The sequence below is a fragment of the Hemicordylus capensis genome, chromosome 8, assembly GCF_027244095.1.
Source record: "Hemicordylus capensis ecotype Gifberg chromosome 8, rHemCap1.1.pri, whole genome shotgun sequence".
Classification (NCBI taxonomy): Eukaryota; Metazoa; Chordata; class Lepidosauria; order Squamata; family Cordylidae; genus Hemicordylus; species Hemicordylus capensis.
Window position 1 is genome coordinate 17749847 of NC_069664.1, and position 21104 is coordinate 17770950.

The window sequence follows — 21104 nt, forward strand, 5'->3', positions numbered from 1 at the left end:
CAGGTGCGCAGTGCAGTTCATTACAGCCGCTGGGCCAAAAGGATGTGCCCAGCGGTCGCTCCCCCCACCACCACTGGGGGCAAACACCCACCCCCACCCCACCCCCCGCAGCCACTCCTTGGCCTCACAGTGGCTTTGACTTTTTTTTATTTTTAAAAACCCACGTAGGTTCACCACGGTGGGCAGGCATGGGGTGGCTGTAAAAGGCCCCCTGGAAATTTGGAAGCCACAGGTCAGGGCCCTAAGGTCCGGGCGTTAGAGTACCTCTGCTTGATATGAGGCAGTTTCCTATGTTCCTATGAAGGGGGTGTGCTTAACTTTCCTCTCTGGCTGTTTTCCTAAGCAAAAACAATATCCTCCAGCTGCTTTTCTCCCCAAGGAAGAAAAGGTACATAGAACTTACGTCTTGTCCCTTGCGAGGTGTAAAGCAACTTAAAGAGTTGAGACTTAGATTTGAAAAGGTGGCACAAGGGGAAAAGGCTAAGCCCCTTTCCCCTTCCACCATTGCTCCAATCAGAATTGGAGCCCTTCCCCACAGCTGCAAGAAAGTTTAAAAAAAAACACCCCAAAACCTAAAGAGAACATTATATATTTTCTACATCATGTCTATTTTGGCCTTTACTACAAACAGAGATAGAGGTAGCATACATAGCAGTAGTTAGGGCTGGCTGGGTTTTTCCTTTCCAGGGAAAAGTTGTGCTAAGGACTGAAGAGTGTTGGTTGAATTTATGGAGAAGGCGGCATGATCCATGGGCACAGGACTCCTTTTTGACATCTAAACCAGAAATCCTTGTGTTTTTCAACATTGGTGCATTTTCCAGTTATGCAGTTTATTTGTTTGACATCTTGTTTGTTCTGTCTTTCCAAGAAATGCTGAAAGTAGTGAACAAAATGAAACCATGATAGATTCCCAAAGGGCTAAAAAGGCAGCCATCACTTATAAGAGAAGATATTGCTGTAGTTGGTAGATTTCACTTGTCTAGGAGCACACAAGGACCCAATTAGGGATATATTTTGGTCAGATGGCAATTATAAGAGCTGTGCTGGCAGGACAGGGGAATCATTCTGGGCAGGCCCTGGAACTGCCCTGTTGCATTTGGCTGCTGCAGGATTTTGCAGGAAATTCTGGTCTCTTGGGTGTGGGCACTCTCATCCTTAAATGCCGCTGTGTTTTCCAACATAACCTTCCTATACTGCCTTCTTGTTGTCAGTTTCCTTCTCCTGAGTGGGATACAGTCACCCCTGAAGCAAAAAACCTCATAAACCAGATGCTAACCATCAACCCTGCAAAGAGAATCACAGCTCACGAAGCTCTCAAACATCCATGGGTCTGTGTAAGTATTTCTGCTGTACCAATCTTGGCCCCTGACATTCACCAGCTCATTTTATTTTCCTTGGAGAACCCCATTGCTACTATACTTTTTATGCAGTATATGACAGGTACTAGCAAGAGAACAAAAACCTTCAAAAAGTTGCATAATCGGGAATGCTTCTATGGAGTCATCCCTTCTAGGAAACTTCACAGGTGATGACTGTTCTGGGCAGAAGTTTCACATTGACTTCATTCATACAACTGCATGTCAGCTCAGATTTTGGTCTGCTGGGTTTTGAATATATTTTAAAATGGGGGTTTCTCAAACCTGGGTCCCCAGATGTTTTTGGATTCCTCCCAGCCCTCGACCGTTTTGGCTGAGGAGCATGGAAGTTGTAGTCTCATAAAATCTGAGGGCCCAGGTTTGAGAACCTCTGCTTTGACAGCTGGAAATGGCACAGCATCCACATTTCCGATAGCTGCAACAGCCTTCCGGACTGGATTGCCCTTGACTAGAAGATCCAGTGTGCATCACAGTTCTGCAGTAATACAAAGACTAATGCTAATTCCATGCAGAACTAGACCTAGGAGAGTGTGTGCCAAAGCAGAAGCAAAGCTTTGCTCACATTATCTCCCCCTCGCTTCTTTCTTTCTTTTTTGCAGCAACGTTCAACAGTGGCCTCCATGATGCACAGACAGGAGACTGTAGAGTGCCTGAAAAAGTTCAACGCCAGAAGGAAGCTCAAGGTAAGTGGGCCTGTGGAAAAATATAAGTAGTGTGTGGAATGTTTCAGGGTTTCTGGTGCTGAATCCCTTCATAAGACCTGTAACTCAAGAGTTCTTGTGACTCTATAGTCACATAGACTATCGGTGTCCCCACCTATAGATCTGGTCTCTTCCATGGCAAGCAATTCAGTTTCTCTTCCCTCTCTTGCTCATAGTGCTTGTTACCCCTTTTCTATCACAGATTCACTCCTAATCTTCCTTTCCTTTTTCTTTCACTACTAAAATCCTTACCACCTTCCTTAAAACAAAGATACTACCTGGGATGAATTCAAAAATACTACCTGGTATGAATCCAAAGATACTACCTGGTATGAATTCAATCAGTCCTTCCCTAGTCCTTTTCCTAGACGATCATCCATACCCCTTCCCTTCTTCTCTGTCTCCCATTCTGAACTGTTTTATGCTCTTCTCTCATCCAGCCCTACCACCTTATTCAGCACCTATCCATTTCTCCATTGTCTCTCCCCACCCCCACCCTCCATTTACCTTAATTTCCCCAGCCTTCTTGAACATGTGGTCTGTGACTACAGCCTTTACTTCAGGTCCCCACAGTTCCCTTCAGTCTGGTTTGCTCCTTCACTGAAGCTGCTTCTAGATTTCCATTGATAAGTTGTGAGTAAATCAACATGTGATTAAATCTTTCCCTCCACCCTTGCTTAGCTACCATCTTCAGTACTGTCTCCTCCGGTTTCTGTAACATGTTAACTTTATGATGTCTGCAATGACACCTCTGTCACCTCAGACGGCTCTTCTCAAAATCCTCCCATTCTCCTGCCTCTGATGTCTCCTCCTTGGTGTCTCGCCACCCTCTCAAACAGAAAACAGTGAAAGGCATCTTCATTTTTGTGACAAAATGCAGGTCTCCATCTTAGCTCAAGAATGGCTTACACTCACACTCCACTCTGGGTGCTCTGAATGGGGGACATTCCTCCTTCTTGTTACTGAGTGGGGACAGTCTCTTCCTGTTCTCATTGAAGGATCAGGGCCATCCAGGTTCAGGCCTAAACCCTTTTCCACAATGGATAACTATGTCAAACTGGACTCAACTTTCAGACATGTATGTTAAGGCCTATTAAAGAGGAGGAACCTCCAGTTTGGCGGGAAAATCTCAAATCCCAAATGTCCCCAAACCAGCATGACAGCAGAGATGTGCCAGGCTTTCTCACTGGATCCAAGAGTTGTCTACCCTGGGAAGAGGAGGACAAACTTCCCCCTTCATAATGGCAAGAAAAATGCCTCCTCTCTTATCATTGCTCCCTTGCAACAGAATTCAAGCTCTTCACTGACCTTGTTGCAAGTCAGACATGCGTGAAGCATAGTGTCTCCTCCCTTTTTTCATGATATATGAAGTGAGCATTATTATTACCCGGGGGGTGGAGGAGGGTTGGAGGTTAAACACAGAGTTTTTGAGATCTGGTTCTTCTATCAAAGTAACCTATTTCTTGTAATTATGTACATCTAATAACTTCATGTCTGACTATTGCGAACTGTTTAACCTATTTCCTGCAGCCCTGTATTAGAAAAAGTTAAAGTAATATAATATTACAATTGACAGCTCTAGGGCACAAGCATTTGTCTTCGGTATCTCTGGGCCTCGTGCTTGCTGAATTGATTTATTTGGCAAGGTGTCTGTAACCTTCAAAGTCTGGAACAAGTTGGAATTAAGTGAGGAGAATGGAATCACTCTGCAATTGTCCTGTAGGGTCTTTAAAAAAATGATGATGATGATTTTATGGGAGGTTTTTAAGGTTAAAAAGCTAATCATTTCTACCCATCTCCAACAATTCACTTTTGCAGTTACAGATCTTGTGTTTGACACATTTTGTGTTTGGCTGTTCCCAGTTTCCCCAGTCCTTAATGCCCTGATAAGAGAGCAGCCTGCAGCAAGCCCTTTTAGCATCCCTACCATTTTTGCCTGTCATATCTGATACTGGTCATTATCAGGAATAGGATACTTGGCCAGATGTTTCAGAGGCAGGTTAACCAGGGAGAGTCAGGGTGTTGTTGTCATCGCAGCAGCAGCAGCAGTAGTAGTCATCATCATCATCATCATCTTTATTTGTTAGCTGCCCCATAACAAATTGTTCTCTCGGCGGTTAGAGTATAATGGTTAGAGTGCTGGACGTGGATTGCCGGGGAGTCATTAGTTTGAACGTCCACTTGCCATGCAACTCACTGTGTTACTTTGGGCAAATCATTATGGGCAGGTTCATGCATAAGACGGCACCTGAGGGTGCCACCAGCTTCCAGGAACATACACAAACCGTGCAGACTTCAGGGACATATTTTCGGGTGGCACAGAGGGCTTCCTGGGGGAGATGAGGGTGTGAAAAATTATGGCTTCCCCCCTGCATAGGTGCAGGGAAGTTGGGAAGTTCTGTTAGCTGCTCTCTTGTTGCACTCCTGCTGCACCCTCACTCTGTGTGTCAGCCAGTGACTCTTGCGCATCTGCTGATGCTCATCCCAGGTTTACACAGGAACATTCTATTCTCTCCCCCTGTTTCTCAAGTGTCTTCCTCAGCATTAAAACATGTGTCTGTGTGTGTGTCTTAAAAATAACCCTGTGAAAAAATTTTCCATCTTAAAAAAACCCCTCTTTGTTTTCTCTTTTTAGGGTGCAATTCTTACCACTATGTTGGCAACAAGAAACTTCTCAGGTGAGAGCTTTGCTTTGTTTGATGGACAGAAAAGAAAAGAAATTCACACCTCAGTGGTTTCCATTTCCTCCTTAATGAAAACAAACACACAACCACCATCTTCTCAATGCTAAAGCTGGATCTCACAAATGAAATCACTGACCAGGCTGCATTCGTATAGATTTTGTTAATTAACCTCAGTCTTGGATGATGTGAGATCCATTCTTCTTCTCTTTTTATCCTGGTACTTTCTGATGTGGCACTATTGTGATGTGGAAAGTTATATCTTGGGACAAGAATAGAACTCAAACTAATTTAATTTGCTGACTGGCTGTCGAGTCAGTCTCCATGCAATAAACCAATAAGAGGGAAAGTGGGTGTGTCCTGGATGGGATGCCCCCTTACAGGCTTTTTTCCAAGAACTCCGACTAGCTTCCTGTTGACCTTTGGCCTCGTCTCCCCCTTCTTGCCCTTCCCTTCCCTCCTCCGCAGGAACCTTAAGAATACAATTGCTGAAGCAGATCGATAATGCAGGCTTGCCAAGGGTTTCCCCTGCCCCATGACCATCACCAGTACCATTTTGGAAAAAGGGGGCAGCCCCCCTGCCTTGCCTATTCACTAGAAGCACTTATATCTCTGATTATCATTAGATATAAGAAGGAGCCGCAACAAATGATCTTTAAACACTGCTTGTTTGCCATTTAATCTTGATTATACCCAAGAGGCAGCCTTTGGGCTTTGCTGTAAATCTCACCCTACCGCTCAAAATCTCTTTGCCCCATCTCCTGAAGTCTGAAATAGTGTCCCCCTCTCTGACAGTTGTTCTTCATTTTCATTTAAGTAATCTTTCTTATTTTTCTAAAATCTTGGAACTGTAATATTAGAATGGACATCATGAGAGCACAAGTTGACCTATAACTCTTCTGTTGGTTTTGCCTTGGAATACAGATGTACTGTGTGCCTTTTTCCCACTTGAAACATCCTGTTTTTTGGTGCATGACTATCATCAATCAGAGAGGCATGTTACTTCTAGAAGAGCAAACTCCTGGTCCCAGGGGACATGAGCTGCTGTTCCTGTCTTGCAAAATGAACAAAAGCATCTTCATTTTAAAAGAAAATAGAGGGTGTAAGATGGCTGAGTAGATTCCTCAAGGAAGAATCCACCAACTCACACTATTTTCCCCTCCTCACTCTCCTACAGGGCTTCCTTACCCATCATTGTTCATGGGCTTAACCAAGGCCCCATGAATTCTGCAGCAAACAGTGACAGAATCCATATTCCACAACTAAGAAACCCAAAATTCTGCAAGCAGGAAAAAGAATATCTGCTAATACTATGTAAAAATATATTACACTAAATGGATTGTGAAAACTTTGTGTGTCTGGTTCGAGGCACAGAAATTAGGCTACCTTTTTGTGGAATTTGGAATGTCTGGGTGGAAATTGGGTGTTGATGGACAAAATTACAGAGAAACAATGGCATCTTGAAGATGCTGAGGAAGAAATGGGAAGGTGGTCCAAAGGCTCTGGAAGAAGGAGGATCATTGTCAATATAATTCAGAGGCTTTTCGTTCAACTCCCAGCCAGTTGCTAACTATGGAGAGGGACTGAATCGCCTGAAATTTAGCTGGGGAGGCCACTGGAGTCTAATTTCTGATGCCTGTCTGATCCTCGTAGCTGGGAAGCAGGTGACGGTTCTAGAGGTGATGGCTCCTGTGAACTTTCCCCCACATAGTAATTCTGTGGATTTTTGCCCCCATAGTAATTCTGTGGCAACTGCCAAATTTCACAAAGACTTCTGCAGTTGTAGAATTAGAGTGAACTTGCGTGGCCTCCAGATCTGGCACTTAAGTTTCCATTGCTGAGGCCAAGTAATTCTTCAGTCAACAACCCCAGAGTCATAATGGAGATGGGAAAAGGCTACTTTATCTTTGAAAAGCTGCTCTGGAAGCAAACTGCAGAAGTAATACATGGCTCATATATCTCTTCTAGCACAGGATGATTTAGAACTCTGTTGCAATCTCCATCCCAGCAGTATGAGTCCTCCTTTAATGTTCCACACACCTTGCCATTCCTGCTACGTTTGATGACCTAACGCAATGTTGTGATAGGACCACCTTTCCCTTCTTCACCTCAAGGTTTTAAGGCTCAACAACATTAAGAGTGTCCCCTACTGATGACAGAACAATTAATCCTGTGGTTAGGATACATTGTTGTTCCCCAACCTGGTCTTGCACCAGGTGGGGGTTTTCTGAACAGACTGAGAAGAACGGTGTTTAGGAAGAACTCCTAATCAGGTGGATTGACCATGGACTGTGTAAAAATGAATGCGCATTTGCTACCAATAGTCACGTCTCTTCATCTCAACTTTAACTCTAATCTTTTTCTGCTTCCTTTGTCTCCTTACTTCCCCCTTCTCGCTTTCCCTTTGTCTTTCTCTCTCTTTCTCACTCTGTTCTTCTCTAACTCTTTCCCCATCCCTTTCCCAATTTGCTGTCCTTTATTTCTTTATTTCCCAACCTGGTGCTAACAGTGGGCAGACAGACCACCGCGCCCGCCACAATGTCTGCAGCAGCCTCCGGTGCCACCGTTGGGTTGGTGGAGCAAGGTAGATGTGTCCTGAAGGGGACCCTCCTCACTTCCCCTTTCTCACGTTGAAACCTGAGTGCATGAAGTGTCATTCATTGTGAGCACCTCATCACACCATGTTTACGAATGCAGGGCTACCCCTTTTGCAATCAATAGCAAATGTGGCCATGGCCACCTCTGAAGAAGAGCATCTGACAGTGGTGGCAATTCCAGCTCATCCCATCAAATTATGCTTGGAAGCAGTGACATAGAAAAAGTCATTGGAAAGTGAGCAGGGAGAGTACCGTGTGATTCAGATAAACTGTGGCTAAAATGGTACAGTAATCTCAGTTCAGGGTGTTAAGCAGGGCAGATAGGATAGACCATTAACAGAAGAGCAAATGTATGCTTTGCAGGGAGCAGGGCAGTGGCTTCTAATTTTGCTGTAGGAGTTCTGCAAATGTGCATTATTGTGGCATATCTTCCATATATATGACCTCCATATATACCAGGGATTCTCAACGTTGGGTCTCCAGATGTTATTGAATTTCATCCCCCATAATCCCCAGCCCCAGTGGCCTTTGGTTGGGAATTATGGGAGTTGAAGTCCAATAACATCTGGGGACCCAACGTTGAGAATCCCTGATATATACCGTCACATGCCATCAATAATTGCTGTGTAATATTTATTTAGCACCAGCAGTGAGCCAGGTGTGAAACAGAACACAGAAGCAGGGTAGAAAGTTGACTGCCTAAGGGAAGCAGGGGCAAATCGCAACCTACTGGTCGCATCCAACTCCCACTTGATTTTTTTCTAGCACACTCCAGCCCTTCCCATAACAGATATGGGTTGACCCACAGAGTAAGGAAGCACCAGCACAGTGAGAAAGCAGCCTAACAGAACTTCCCAACTGATGATGATGATGATGATGATGATGATTTATTAATTCGATTTCTATACCGCCCTTCGAAAAATGGCTCAGGGCGGTTTACAAAGAGAAACAACAAACAATTAAGATGGCTCCCTGTCCGCAAAGGGCTCACATTCTAAAAAGAAACATAAGGCACACACTAGCAACAGTCACTGGAAGTACAGTGCTGGGGGTGGATAGGGCCAGTTACTCTCCCCCTGCTAAATAAAGAGAATCACCACGGTAAAAGGTGCCTCTTTGCCCAGTTAGCAGGGGTTTTTGATGCCCTCCCCTCTGTGCCACCCCAGAATATGTTCCTGAGGGCTGTGCAACTGGTGCTGTAAGTTGAGAAGTTCTGTTAGGCTGGTCTCTCACTGCACTGGTGCTTCTTTGCTGTGTAGGTCAGCCATGGACTATGAAATGCTATGGTCTTATCCAGCAAGTGCCTCTCCCCTTAGGTGATGAGAGGTCACCCAAGAGGCCTTGGCATCAATGTGAAGGCCTTCACATTGATGCCAAGGCCTCTGCGGTGACCTCCCGTTTCTTCATATTGGAACTCAAGGTGGAAGAGAGTTCCACATTTCCTAGTAAGAGAGGAGCAGCCAGGAAAGATGGAGCACTTTGTGCGTTGTTGTTGTTGGCTGGACCATTTTCTGAGAAGCAGCTCTGCCCAGGCCAAAAACAGCGCTCAAGCGAGTTGCACGCGCTTCCAGTCTGGCGGTCTCATCCCACCCATCAGGAAATGAAAGGTAACCCCCAGAAGATTCAGTAATGGCACAGGTGCCTTTTAGGGCAGCTTCTCATTTTGTGGGAGAAACTAGCTAACGCGGGAGGTGACAGCCAGGCTGAAAGCTGAGCCAGACTATTGGTCCATCTAGGTCAGTATTGTCTACAGTGAATGGCAGCAGCTCTCCAAGGTTCTTTCCCAGCCCCAGTTAGTGATGCCAGGGATTGAAATGGGCACTTTCTGCATGCAAAGCATGTGCTCTCCTGCTGAGATATGACCCCATTCCCAAAGGGGACTCTGTCACAGACTGTTTTTGGCCGGGGTTGTCCTTGTCCCCAGATGACTTTGAGGTTCTCCACACGAGCAGTGTGGAGAGCCTTACCAGGCTCTGCAGGGAGAGTGGGCTTAGCTCGCTCTTCCTGCAGACGAGCAGGGAGCCATCTCTAGGCAGCCGGATTGGCCACCCACACAACTACCGGCTCCGTCACGGAGCTGGTACGAGTGGTTGGGATCCCCGGAAGTCCCAGGATGTCCTTTGCGAGTGCACAAGACATTCTGGGGAGATCCCTGGGGCCAGGAGACTGCTTGTAGCCTCCCAGTCTGGGGTCTACTCGTGTCACACCAGCACACGATCAGTAAAATGGGGTTAGCAGAGCACTCGCTCCACTAACCTTGTTTTTGGGGGGTGGGATTTAAGCGGGCTAACCGCTGGGAGCCGCATTCCCCACGACCGCGGGGAAAGCGGGCTGGGCTCCCTTAGCCCGCTTTCCTGCCGTCGTGAGAATAGCCTCTTTGAGTAGCAAAGGAGTTCTATGCTTCGGGCCTGACCAGCTCCAACTGATGAGCAAAGTCACTTGAGGGGCTGTGCTAGACAGCCCCAAAGTGCCCCCCCCGGGAGTGACATCTGACAGATGACCATCAGGAAGTGAGAGGTTACCTCGGAGACCTTCGTGATGATGCAGATGACCTCATTTCCTGATGGTCTGTCCACCTTCCTGGTTCTTCAGCTTGTGGCGGGGCTGGACTTTCTACCCGCTTTAGCTGCTCAGGAGCCAAGGGGGCAAAAGCACGATGGCATCATGGCACGGGCAGCGTGGGAGTGGAAGAGTCCAGCCTCATGCATTGAAGAAGTTGGTTGCAAAAATATATATGTAGATTTAGAAACCTGTCAATACGGCATAGTTATTTTCTGCTTCCAGCAATGTAAAGAACGATACTGGAACTATTTATTTGCCAGCAGTGAAGCATCACTAGTTGGTATTTAGTTCCATTGGGCATGGCAACCCTTTTGTTGGTGGGGCTTTTAGAAAGGGCCACTTCGGATGACACTTTGCCTGACTGGTCACATGATAAAGATGTGAGCATACATCTCCTCTCCAGTGCTCCATGCCTTCATTGTGTGGGGGCACTATTCTTCTGAACCAACCTTCTACATGTGGTCCAAATATATAATATTTATGTGTTGTTGTGGCACATCTTCCGTAGAGCAGACCAGTGGACAGAGTATCATCTAAACATTGGCAAATTGTCAATTTTATAGTGGTTTCCGCAAACATGTGAACTATTGTTTGTTGTGAACCGCCCTGAGACCTTGGGTTAGGGGGGTATAAAAATGTAAAAACAAAACAAAAAACTACCTGGTAGGTATATATATATTCATAACACAGTAGGGGGAACATATGTACTCTTTAAATCATGTCTTATTAAGTCATGACTTGTTTTACTACTAGTTGCTAAAACAAGAAGAATAGATTATGTTATTTCACCTATAGAACTGTTGTTCATATGAGCAGCCTGTGTGTGTTAATTCACTTACTACCAATAGTGTGCAATTGTGTTCATGGGCCAGAAAGGCACATTCCTATGTGTCTCTTTCCTAACATTTGGCTTTCTCTGGCCTTCAGTTTAAATATCAGGAAGATGAAGAGAGTAACACTTTCCCCCCACTGAGATCAGCCATTTAAGGTGGTATTCCTTGCACAGCTGGTAGAGGGCAGGCTTTAAGAACATCCTTATAGACTAGGCATCTTGGCTTAGATTTGGCACAAGGAGCTGCTCATCCAAGGGAGAGGCAGACTCCGCCCTTCTGCGACATGCTACGCCCCACCTGTGCTGCTTCCAAAGGCGGGGAGGCTTCCCATGATGCACCTCTTCGCAGGCATGGAGCCTCCCTGCCTTTGGATTTAGTGCAGGTTGGGGGCAGTGCTGTGGAAGCAGCTTGTGCCCCTCCCTTGGATTGGCATCTTGCTGCACAGAGTGTAAGCCGATGTTCACTGGGTGTGGAAATGTTGTAGTCTAGCCAGACCCCTTTTTGTGTGAACTTGCACCATCTGATGTTATGGCTTTAAATGGACACGTGTAGCATTTGCAATAAAACCATGTCATGCTTGGATTGTGTAGTTTCAATAGCTCTCTTTGGGCATCACTTACCTGGAGAAGAGCGAGCAGGGAGCACACCAACTGGGGGTCGGGGGGAGGAGATGGGAGTGCACAGACTAGCCACAATTGCCACACTGACATGCTCCCTGATCTCAGCCTGGATGTTTGCATGCTCATTGCTTGACTGAAGAAGGCCGCGCTGGATGCTCCGTGCATTCTGAGCTGCCACCTTTAGAAAAGCACTGAATGCGTGGTGTGGGGGGTTATGGCTAGCTTGCATGCTCTCATTTCCCCCCTCCTCACACATGCTCCCAGTAAATAATGTCTCAAAAGGGCTAATATCTGTTCTGAAAACTCCTTGTGGTAGTCGTGACCTTTTTGTTTATTTCTAAGGGTCATTCTGGACATTAGATTATGTATGCGCTTAGCGCTAATATGCTTGTGTTTTCTTCTCTAACTAGCAACCATGATGGGGCAGTCTGTATTGGGTGCAGGGGGAAAGGGGTTTTCTCCTGTCTCCTGCCATAGTCTTGATCCAAATCCCACCCCCACTGGAGGAGGAAAATCCCAGTGGGAGTTTACCTCCCAGGCCAACAGCCCTGGCGGGATCCATCCAGTTCAGGTTCTTGGCAGGAGCAAAGGATTAAAGTCTCTTCTCCTGTGCTCCGTCTGGATTGGGGGCCCCATGACTGCTCTTTAGAGAAGAAAAAAGAAACATATCAACTCCAAGCATGCGCTTAATGTCGCATGTAGTTTAGCCCCAAGGAAACAGGCTTGAACCAAAGTCCGTTCCCATTGGTATCAATATGCTTGGGTTCGTTGATATAATCAGTTAGCCACAAATGTTCAGTCGTGTTCTTCCCGCTCTGTTTGGCTCTATAGTCCTGCAGTTTAGCCTGAGAATCACTCCCTGGCCTTGGACAGATTACTGTGCATTAGGTGTAGTTGCCCCACCTGTAAAGTGGTAGTATTAGCAAGCTGTATCACAGTGTAGCTGTGCGGATGGATGTGACACGGCTTATAAAATATGTATACTAAAAATGCTATATATGACCTTATTGCTAATGATAGTGGCCCACATATTCCACAGCTTAATATGGACAGTTCCCAATCACCCGTGCTGCTGCAGGCTTCTAATGTACCCTTGGTGGTCTTGCGAAAGCGTGCAGATACTTAAACTTGTATGCCTACCCTTTCAGAGCAGCACTTGCATTAGAAATAACTTAAATCCCGCTCCTGAAGTGTGGAGGTGCTAGCTTAAGCCTTTGCACTCTTGTGCAAGGTCGCCAACACTTCATTGGGACCCCACGGCAGTGTGGGTGGCTGGGAAGTGCCCGCATTAAACTGCAGAACATGTGGGCCAGTGCAAGGCCCAAGAATGGCCCATCTGATCAACATGGGCTGTTCTTGGGCCTGTGGACCAGGGTTCCCCTGATGCCTTTTTCATGCCAAGGTTTCTCTCTGGTGAATGTTAGCTCTTTGCTTGCCTTAGCCATTACCCTGTCTGCTCCCAGTTTTGATGAATTGTGCATGAGGTTTGTGGAGCCCAGCTGCATGCTGCCGGGCCTTGCCTAGTCAGATGTCTTCTCGGAAGATGGACGAGGGCTTCTGCTTCTGTCTGTGCTGATGTTGACCTGCATGTGGGAAAGTGATGTGCATGGCAGCGGCAGCGTGACCAGTCTGAGCAGATATGCAGCCAGTGCTAACGGTCCTCTAAAAATGCTCATTCAGATTTCAGCATGCGTAAAATGAAACGAGGGCACAATTGGGCAGTGCATCTGTGCTTCTCATTGGCTTCAAACAAGAGCTCCTCAGAGCAACTGAACCCGCTGCTGCCTGCCTTGTTAATTACTCTGCTTTGGAAAATTTCACCAGAATTCTGAGGGACATATTTGCTCAGGGAAATGAAGAGTCGGCAGGTAAATGATTAGTGACCAAAATCTGTCCAAGTCAGCCAGTCAGTCAAGTTTATTTATGGTCAAAGACCAGAATTCAAAACATATGTAAAAATAAGAATCAACAGTGCTTACAGTAGTTTGGTATAATGTCCCAAGTTCGGAGAGGAGAGCTGGTCTTGTGGTAGCAAGCATGACCTGTCCCCATAGCTAAGCAGGGTCTGCCCTGGTTGCATAGGAATGGGAGACTTGATGTGTGGGCACTGGAAGATCTTCCCCTCAGGGGATGGAGCCGCTCTGGAAAGAGCAGAAGGTTTCAAGTTTCCTCCCTGGTTTCTCCAAGATAGGGCTGAGAGAGATTCCTGCCTGCAACCTTGGAGAAGCCGCTGCCAGTCTGTTAAGACAATACTGAGCTAGAGAGACCAATGGTCTGACTCAGTATATGGTAGTTTCCTATGTTCCTGTGTTCCTAAGTTACATGAGCTGGTCTACTATCTGATGCCTAACTTTCCTAGCCACCGCACAGGACTTTGCGACATTAGTCGTTATCTCCTCCTTCTGACCAGAAAGCAAGTAATTAACATAAAATATGTCTGTATGCCCTGGATAATCGACCAATAGCGGAGCAATAAAACATTGACGGAAGTCCCTGTAAAGGAAACAGTAAAGTCAAATGTGAAAAATTGATTCCCGATCTCCAGAATCACACAGGCAGTCTTTGTTCTTTAGGAATCCTTCTGAACCTTGTCCAGGTCAGCTATAAAGCATCTAAGCAGCGTGGGGTATAGAAAACCAATTACAAATATAGAGAACAAGGTCCATGTGTTCTAAACCGCCTAGAGACTGATGTTGGGGCAGTACAGAAAAGTAGTGAATAGATAAATGCAATGGCTGACATAATACACAGTGCTACAAGCATGTTGCAATACTGCACACACAGTTGCACAAGAGTGCCATTGCGCAATTGCAAAAATGGCACAAGATGCATGTTCACTAGAGTAGTTCTACTGAAAATAATGGAATTATTCTTGTGTAAATGTATTTTGTGCTATTTGCACAACTACATGCGTGTGATGTATGCATATGCATTGGCCAATAATAGTACCTTGTGAAGTTAAATAATACAAGGTAATAAATTATTTATATCAACATGTATATGACACTTTTCCACCCACAAATGAGGCCTGAACGTTTTGAAAAGATTCACAGATTTATTGAAAGTGATAACATGGTAATGGTTTATACTGTCACACAGTACACCAGTGATACCAGCAGAATATTGGCCTATTTTAACAGAATGCTGGCCTGTTTTAACACTTTCTGCCAAATTTTCTCCAGTGAGTTTCAGATCTCCTGCAACCTTTTGGTGGAGCTTAGTTCAGTTGGGGAGGTGGGCAACCAGAAGGCATTTAATGGCATTGACACACAGTGGGTCAAAAGCAAAAAATAATAATCTCAGGAGATAGTTGTCAATGGACAATCACTGCTATGGAAAATCTTAGAGAGTGGCACCCATCTTGCACAGTATTGTAAAAGTGGAACCGGAGCTGTAACTTTGCAAGGGGATACTTCACAGCTCAGCCGGAGTGTTGCCAAGCTTCTGAACATGCACAGACCGGGAGGGGGAAAACAATTTTTGCTCGTCTCCCCTCTCTCTAAAGTGTTACTTTGCATGCCAGAAATATGTCCCTTAGGGTCACATAGCCCTCAGGAACATATTCCTGGTTGTGTAGCCTTCGGGGACATATTCCTGGCAACCATATATCACTTTTAGGGGAAGTGGATAGAAGCTAAAATTGCTCCCTCCCTCCACCTGGAGCATGTTTGGTTGCTCAGCAACTCTCTGGCCGAGCTCCAAAGTGACTTTTTGCAAGGATATAGCTCCTGTTATGCCATTCTGATGCTGCAGAACATGTGAGCTAATTAAGAACTGGATAAATGAATAGAGTAAGTGAATATAAATCGGCAGTACCGGTGGCTCTTCAAATGGTTAGAGCACATGTCCTGATACTCGTGATGGCTTCTGAACTTTAGAGTGGCCAAAGCTTTGAGTGAACAGCCAGGAATGATTTATTCTACTGGAGCTCTCTGCCTTTTTAAAGCTTCCTTTGTATAGTTGATCAGTGGAAACTGTCAGAGACCAGATCCCCGGCTTTGAACATCACTGAACTCAGCCAATGTTGCTGTTGTTATTGGCTGACATCCAGGCTACTGAAGAACTTGGCACAATCAACAAAATTGCAGGAGTGCAAGAAGCTTGCATATTCTACCATATATATTCTAATTATTCCACTAAATGATTCATGTAATGTGACTCTTCAGCTAAAAATGCAGAATGAAAAAAAGACCCAATCCCCAAAACAAATAACTTGGCTGAGATGGTCTAATAACAGTGCCTACAGTCAAAAAGTAAAAGGAGGTCAAAGACTGAGCCAGGTGGACTCCCTTTGGAGGATGTTCCATTGCTGAACTGTAGTGTCAAAAAAGTACCCTCTCTTGCACGCCTGTGCCAAATCTCAGATATCAGAGAGGCATGAATCACTGAGATGATGGGGCGGGGGTGGGCCTAACCAAGTGATAGCACAGCTTTGCAAACAGAAAGTCGCAATGCCCCGATTAAGGAACTGAAGAAGAGCATGGCGAAAAACCTCTTGAGATACCCTTGATGCTTGTAATAAACTAGATAGTGAGTCTGTTCTCACACACAACCAAGAGCAGGCGAAGGCAGCCAAGCCTGGTCCTGTCTGTGCGCGACAACTGTGGAGAGCCACACGGCTCCTGGTGGTGGCAAGGCGGCTAATCCACGTACGGAGCCCGACTAGGGTTAAAGGAGTGAGGGTGCCCTAAACTTGGGCTAAGTGTTTGTATGTCGACGCTGCATGGCACCGAAACAGGAGCAGGCTCCCAGCCAGTGCCAGGGGCATCCCCAGGGGGTTCTGGGGGCCAGGACAACACATTCCAATCCCCATACCTCCATGCTGCTGGAGGAAACAGCGGACTGCCTGGGCATGTAGGATCATGCGCCTTGGCCTTCCCAGCCCCAGTATCTGGATCATCTGTGAGGAAGGCGAGCTTCTGCTGTCTTCCTCGCCGCCCAGCCCTTCTCAGCAGTGTTTCCTCTAACAGATGTTGTTGACTACCATAACCCCCAAGCAAAAGCTATTGCAGCTAAGGGATTCTGGGCATTGTCGTCAACAACATCTGAGAATCCCTCTTAGAGGGAGCACTGCTTCTCATTGATCATGAGAAAGGGCTCCATATTATCTATCTAGATTATAATAATCATCCAATAATCTAGATAGTAAAATAAATACAGATATCTGAATGAACGTCATCAATGGGTGCTTTTAAGGCAAATAGATTTTATCAGAGCTTCCAGAGCAATGAGTTGTCCATAGCTCTTGAGCTCAAGTGTCAGCTGTTGTTTGCAAAAAGGGGAAGAGAGACAATTGGCCTTGGCAGGCTGCTTAAGAACTTATAGTAAGTGTCTAGGATGCGGGAAATTTGGGCTGAGAGGGATGTATGTTGTGAGGTTTTAAAAAAGCTCCCCTTTCTGCAATATACAGGAATGTTTCAAGAGGAAGAAAAGGTGAGGGAGACATTTCCCCACTCTTCAGAACCCCCTTGTGCTGGTAGCCAGCTCTAAAACTGACCATCTAGCAATATATAAAGTAAAGTTGTGCCGTTGAGTCGGTGCCGACTCCTGGCGCCCAAAGAGCCCTGTGGTTTTCTTTGGTAGAATACAGGAAGGGTTTACCCAGGCAGTATGAGATGATGCCTTTCAGCATCTTCCTATATCACTGCTGACCAATATAGGTACCAGTGGGGATTCAAACTGGCAACCTCATGCTTGCTAGGCAAGTCATTTCCCACTGCGCCATTAGGTGTCTAATAATATATAGCACAGTTCAAAAGAATGAGGGGAAATCAAGATGTCCTCCTTCCCTCCCCACTTCTGAAACTCCCTACCCTTTAAGAGGCCTGAACATCACTACAAGACTCCTGTTTCAAGCTGGCTGAAACTTTGAAGCTTGGGATATACTGTGCTACAACATTTGGTTGTAGTGCCACTTGTAATCTTAATTTAGAAGGCACCAAGTGCGGAAAGGTATGTTCATATCACACAGAGGTTCCATTTGAGGTGCTGAATCCCATGAACACGACAACAGTAAATAAATACATTCCCAGTTCTGTGACAACAGTGTTATTGCACATGTGCTTAAATGGCGTTTTCCAGTTGCAAATGTTGCCTTGGCATGGAATTTCAACTCTGTTGTAAGAACTGATCCAAGTAGTTAGCAGTAAGCTAGCATTATGGCAGTGAGAATGAGAGGGTTGAGTGAAAGGGTGGAGCTGTCCTAACCAGTGGTGCTGAACAGATAGCTTCACATTCTGTGGCTATTGACAGGATTTTCTCATACAATTCTGTGTCACTTCTAGGATTGCAACATCCATGGCTCCTGGTTTATGTTACTTAGACTACAATGTTTTTCCTCGCGATCTAATGCCAGCAAGTTGTTACCAAACTGCACTTTGAGAGGTTGCCCAGAAAACTAGAAAACTGCATGTCCATAATCTGCTTTGTTTCATTCACCAAAATAAACTGAACATTCCACAGGTTGTGTGGGTCACAAATAAATGTAGAAGAGGGGACCAAACAGAAGATTTTGATGTGTGGGGAAACAGAGACAAAATGGTGGTGTTTCATCTTCCCAAGTCCCTTTTCTGACTGCAGCAACCCCAATGATTATCACCCTTCCATTACTGTGGTGGCTGGGGGCCATTTCCTCCCTGTGCGTGTGAGCAAAGTTGTGAGCAAAGTCCTCTGTAGTGCTTCCTTTGTGGTACTGCTGCTGCTGCTGCTGCGTCCCTTCCCCTTGGTGTCGGACCTTGGTCTCCACCCCAAAGGCCTTGCTTCCTGTCTCAACACTTCTTCTTTTTCCCCCTTTTCTTCTCTCTTTCTTCCCCTCCCTCCTCCAATCATTCTTCTCACCTGCCTGTCTCTCTCGCCTTTCCTCTTCTGTAAATTTCTGTAAGGTAAGCAGACTTTTTGTTGGGTTCTGCCCTTTAATGCCTACCTGTGGTGATTGGGTTTTATGTGGGAGAAAGGTATTTCATGAGGTGCAGGCTCTAGCACTATATGGCGCCTTCTTGTTCTTCAGATGGTGGTATGTCTGTCAATGTATCTCCACAGAGCCATTGTACTGAGTCTAATCATGGTTTATTATTTGTTTGCTGTTGTTGTTTAAAAACAAAACAAAACACAGTTACACCTTGCAGACATAATACTAGCAGCACTACATGGTTTCAGTCAGACACATCCATTATGTATAGTTCAGCCGTTCTACTCCCTGGAGGCCTGTCACATGCCTTTGCTGATCCCTCACAATTCCATTAACCCAAGGGTTCTCCAACTAGGGTCCTCAGATGTTGTTGGACTACAACTCCCATCATCCTCAGCTGCAGTGGTGGCTGGGGATGATGTGGGTTGTAGTTCAACAATGTCTGAGGACCCAAGTTTGAGAACCCTTGGGTTAACCAGATCTGGATAGCAAGTACCCATATTTCTGTTCATTTCAGTCCTAAGCCTTATCACACTTGCTATAGCACGACCCTGATAACCCCTCCCCCTTCTTTAACATACATTTCATTTCAGTCCCTTCAGCCTCCCTGCCATATCACTCTTGGGTCTCTCCTCAGCCAAAAATGAAAAAAGAAAGAAAAGAGAGAGAGAGAGAGGATTCCAAAATTATGCACTTATAGTAATATTGATTATCTGAATTATGTGTCCCCTGCACTGTTCTAACCGTACATACTCTGATATCTAAAGGTTGATTATTCAGATGTTTTCAGCATCTCCTGAATCATTTGGAAAAATGAGATTGTGTTGTGTTGTTGATTTTTTTAAAATGTACATTCCATATTATGGAATAACAAAGATAAAGGTTCTCACTGAATTAGTCACAAAAGGTTCACCAACAGATGTGTACAATAGATGTGTACAGAGAAGCTTTCTCATTTATCTACAAAAATATGTGTGTGTGGAACAAGGTATAATGGCTTCACAGAAGTGGCAGAATAGACATCTTACTGTGAGGATACTTAGAACGTAGGCATAAGTTTCTGTGTCTCCTCTGGAGGAAAAAGTCCTCCTTGTTAGAAGATGGAGTTTGGTGGACGACTTGTTGGCAAACTGGGATCAAAGCTCAAAAGTGGAAGTTCTTCATGTGAAAAGATAAAGGATGCCTGTGAGAGAGATTTGAATTTGCATACTGGAGGGAGAAGGAGAAACACTATTCTATGTCCAAGGGATCTAGAATTTTCATGGCACAGTGTCTGCACAGATTTCAGTGGAATTGAAATCATAATGTCTCTGGTTGGTGTGGGTGGTAGGTGGGAAGAACTATAATAATCATTGGCTCACATGTTGCACAGCGTAACGCCGACAGTACAGCACCACCCACACAGCTGCGAGTGTCTAAAGCCCACATGGTTGCAAAACAGGACTGTTCCACTGTGGCTTAAAAATGCGCAATCACCACTGTGCAATGCGATGTCCATTGGAAATCATGAATGCTGCACAACTGCGATTGCATGATTTTTCCCCCCCAGCACTGTTCTGCAACAGTGTGGTTGGTGCTTTAGACACTGGCATTTACATAAGTGGTGCTGTGCCATTGACCTTACCCTGCAGAATATGTGAAGCCCTATATCAGGCTTATTTTATATTATATGAAGCCCTATATCAGCCCTATATCAGTAGGAGAGGAGAGCTGGTCTTGTGGTAGCAAGCATAACTTGTCCCCTTAGCTAAGCAGCATCTGCCCTGGTTGCATTTGAATGGGAGACTAGAAGTGTGAGCACTGGAAGATATTCCCTTCAGGGGATGGAGCCGCTCTGGGAAGAGCAGATGGTTCCAAGTTCCCTCCCTGGCTTCTCCAAGATAGGGCTGAGAGAAACTCCTGCCTGCAACCTTGGAGAAGCCGCTGCCAGTCTGTGAAGACAATACTGAGCTAGATAGACCAATGGTCTGACTCAGTATATGGCAGCTTCCTATGTTCCTATGTGCTATGTTCCAGGCCCGCACAACATAAGGCCAGGGGCTGGATCCGGCCTGCAGAGACTATTTTACTGGGCCCCAGGTATCCTGCAGAAACATAGGAGCTGGCAACTGCCTTGTAGTGCCATCCTGTGCATGTTTACTCAGAAATATGTTCCATGGTGTGCCCAGTGAGGCTTACTCCCATGTAAGCACGCCTAGGATTGCAGCCGGAAAGCAATGGAGATATAGGGAGAGGAGAGGGTTTGGGGCTGACATACACTCCAGGGGCCCCACGTAGCAGGGTCAGGTCCTATTTTCTGGCCACTATTCTTGGTTAAACTATGGAACCTTTAAGAGGGAGAATAGATCCACAGGTAACTAATCATACTTTTAATTAATACTCTAAAATTGACCCAGGGCCCCCCTGCACGACAAGTTGTGAATCGTTCCGGCCCACCAAGGCATTTGAGTTGTGCAGCCCTGCTATGTGAATAGATAGGTTTCACCTAAGAGTGAACAAAGAAGAGAGTGTGACTTCCCGCAGCTGAATGGTGGGCTGAAGGGATGTTTGTTGAAGACTATTGTCCCACTTTGGTTCAGAATGCCACTTTGTGAAGCGGAACACTGTGTATCATAGAAACTCCCTGCTGCTTGTTTGTGATTGTGCAGAGTTGTGTCCAAGCCAGTGACAGTTTGAGGGTGCAATGACACAATGACTGGAGTATCAACAAGGGACACTTTCAGTTTAGTCAAGAAGCATTGCAGCTCAGCCCCCACTCCCCCCCCCCCCAACTGACCTCCCTGCTTTGGGAATCTGCCCATTTGCAGCACTTTGCCAACCATACCTT

The 21104-nt window shown here is 45.7% G+C and overlaps 1 protein-coding gene across 27 annotated transcripts in view; it reads left to right on the top strand.

Moving 5' to 3' along the window:
* Window positions 1–21104, top strand: part of CAMK2B (calcium/calmodulin dependent protein kinase II beta) — a 214985-nt gene that overhangs the window by 155989 nt on the left and 37892 nt on the right. For 20 of the 27 annotated variants that reach the window (XM_053269266.1, XM_053269269.1, XM_053269265.1 and 17 more), the window contains exons 10-13: window positions 1212–1334; window positions 1976–2059; window positions 4713–4755; window positions 7268–7342. In XM_053269266.1, coding sequence (XP_053125241.1) covers window positions 1212–1334; window positions 1976–2059; window positions 4713–4755; window positions 7268–7342 — 325 coding nt within the window. The remainder of the gene's footprint in view (window positions 1–1211; window positions 1335–1975; window positions 2060–4712; window positions 4756–7267; window positions 7343–21104) is intronic. The other 7 variants (XM_053269273.1, XM_053269271.1, XM_053269274.1 and 4 more) reach the window with 1 other exon arrangement.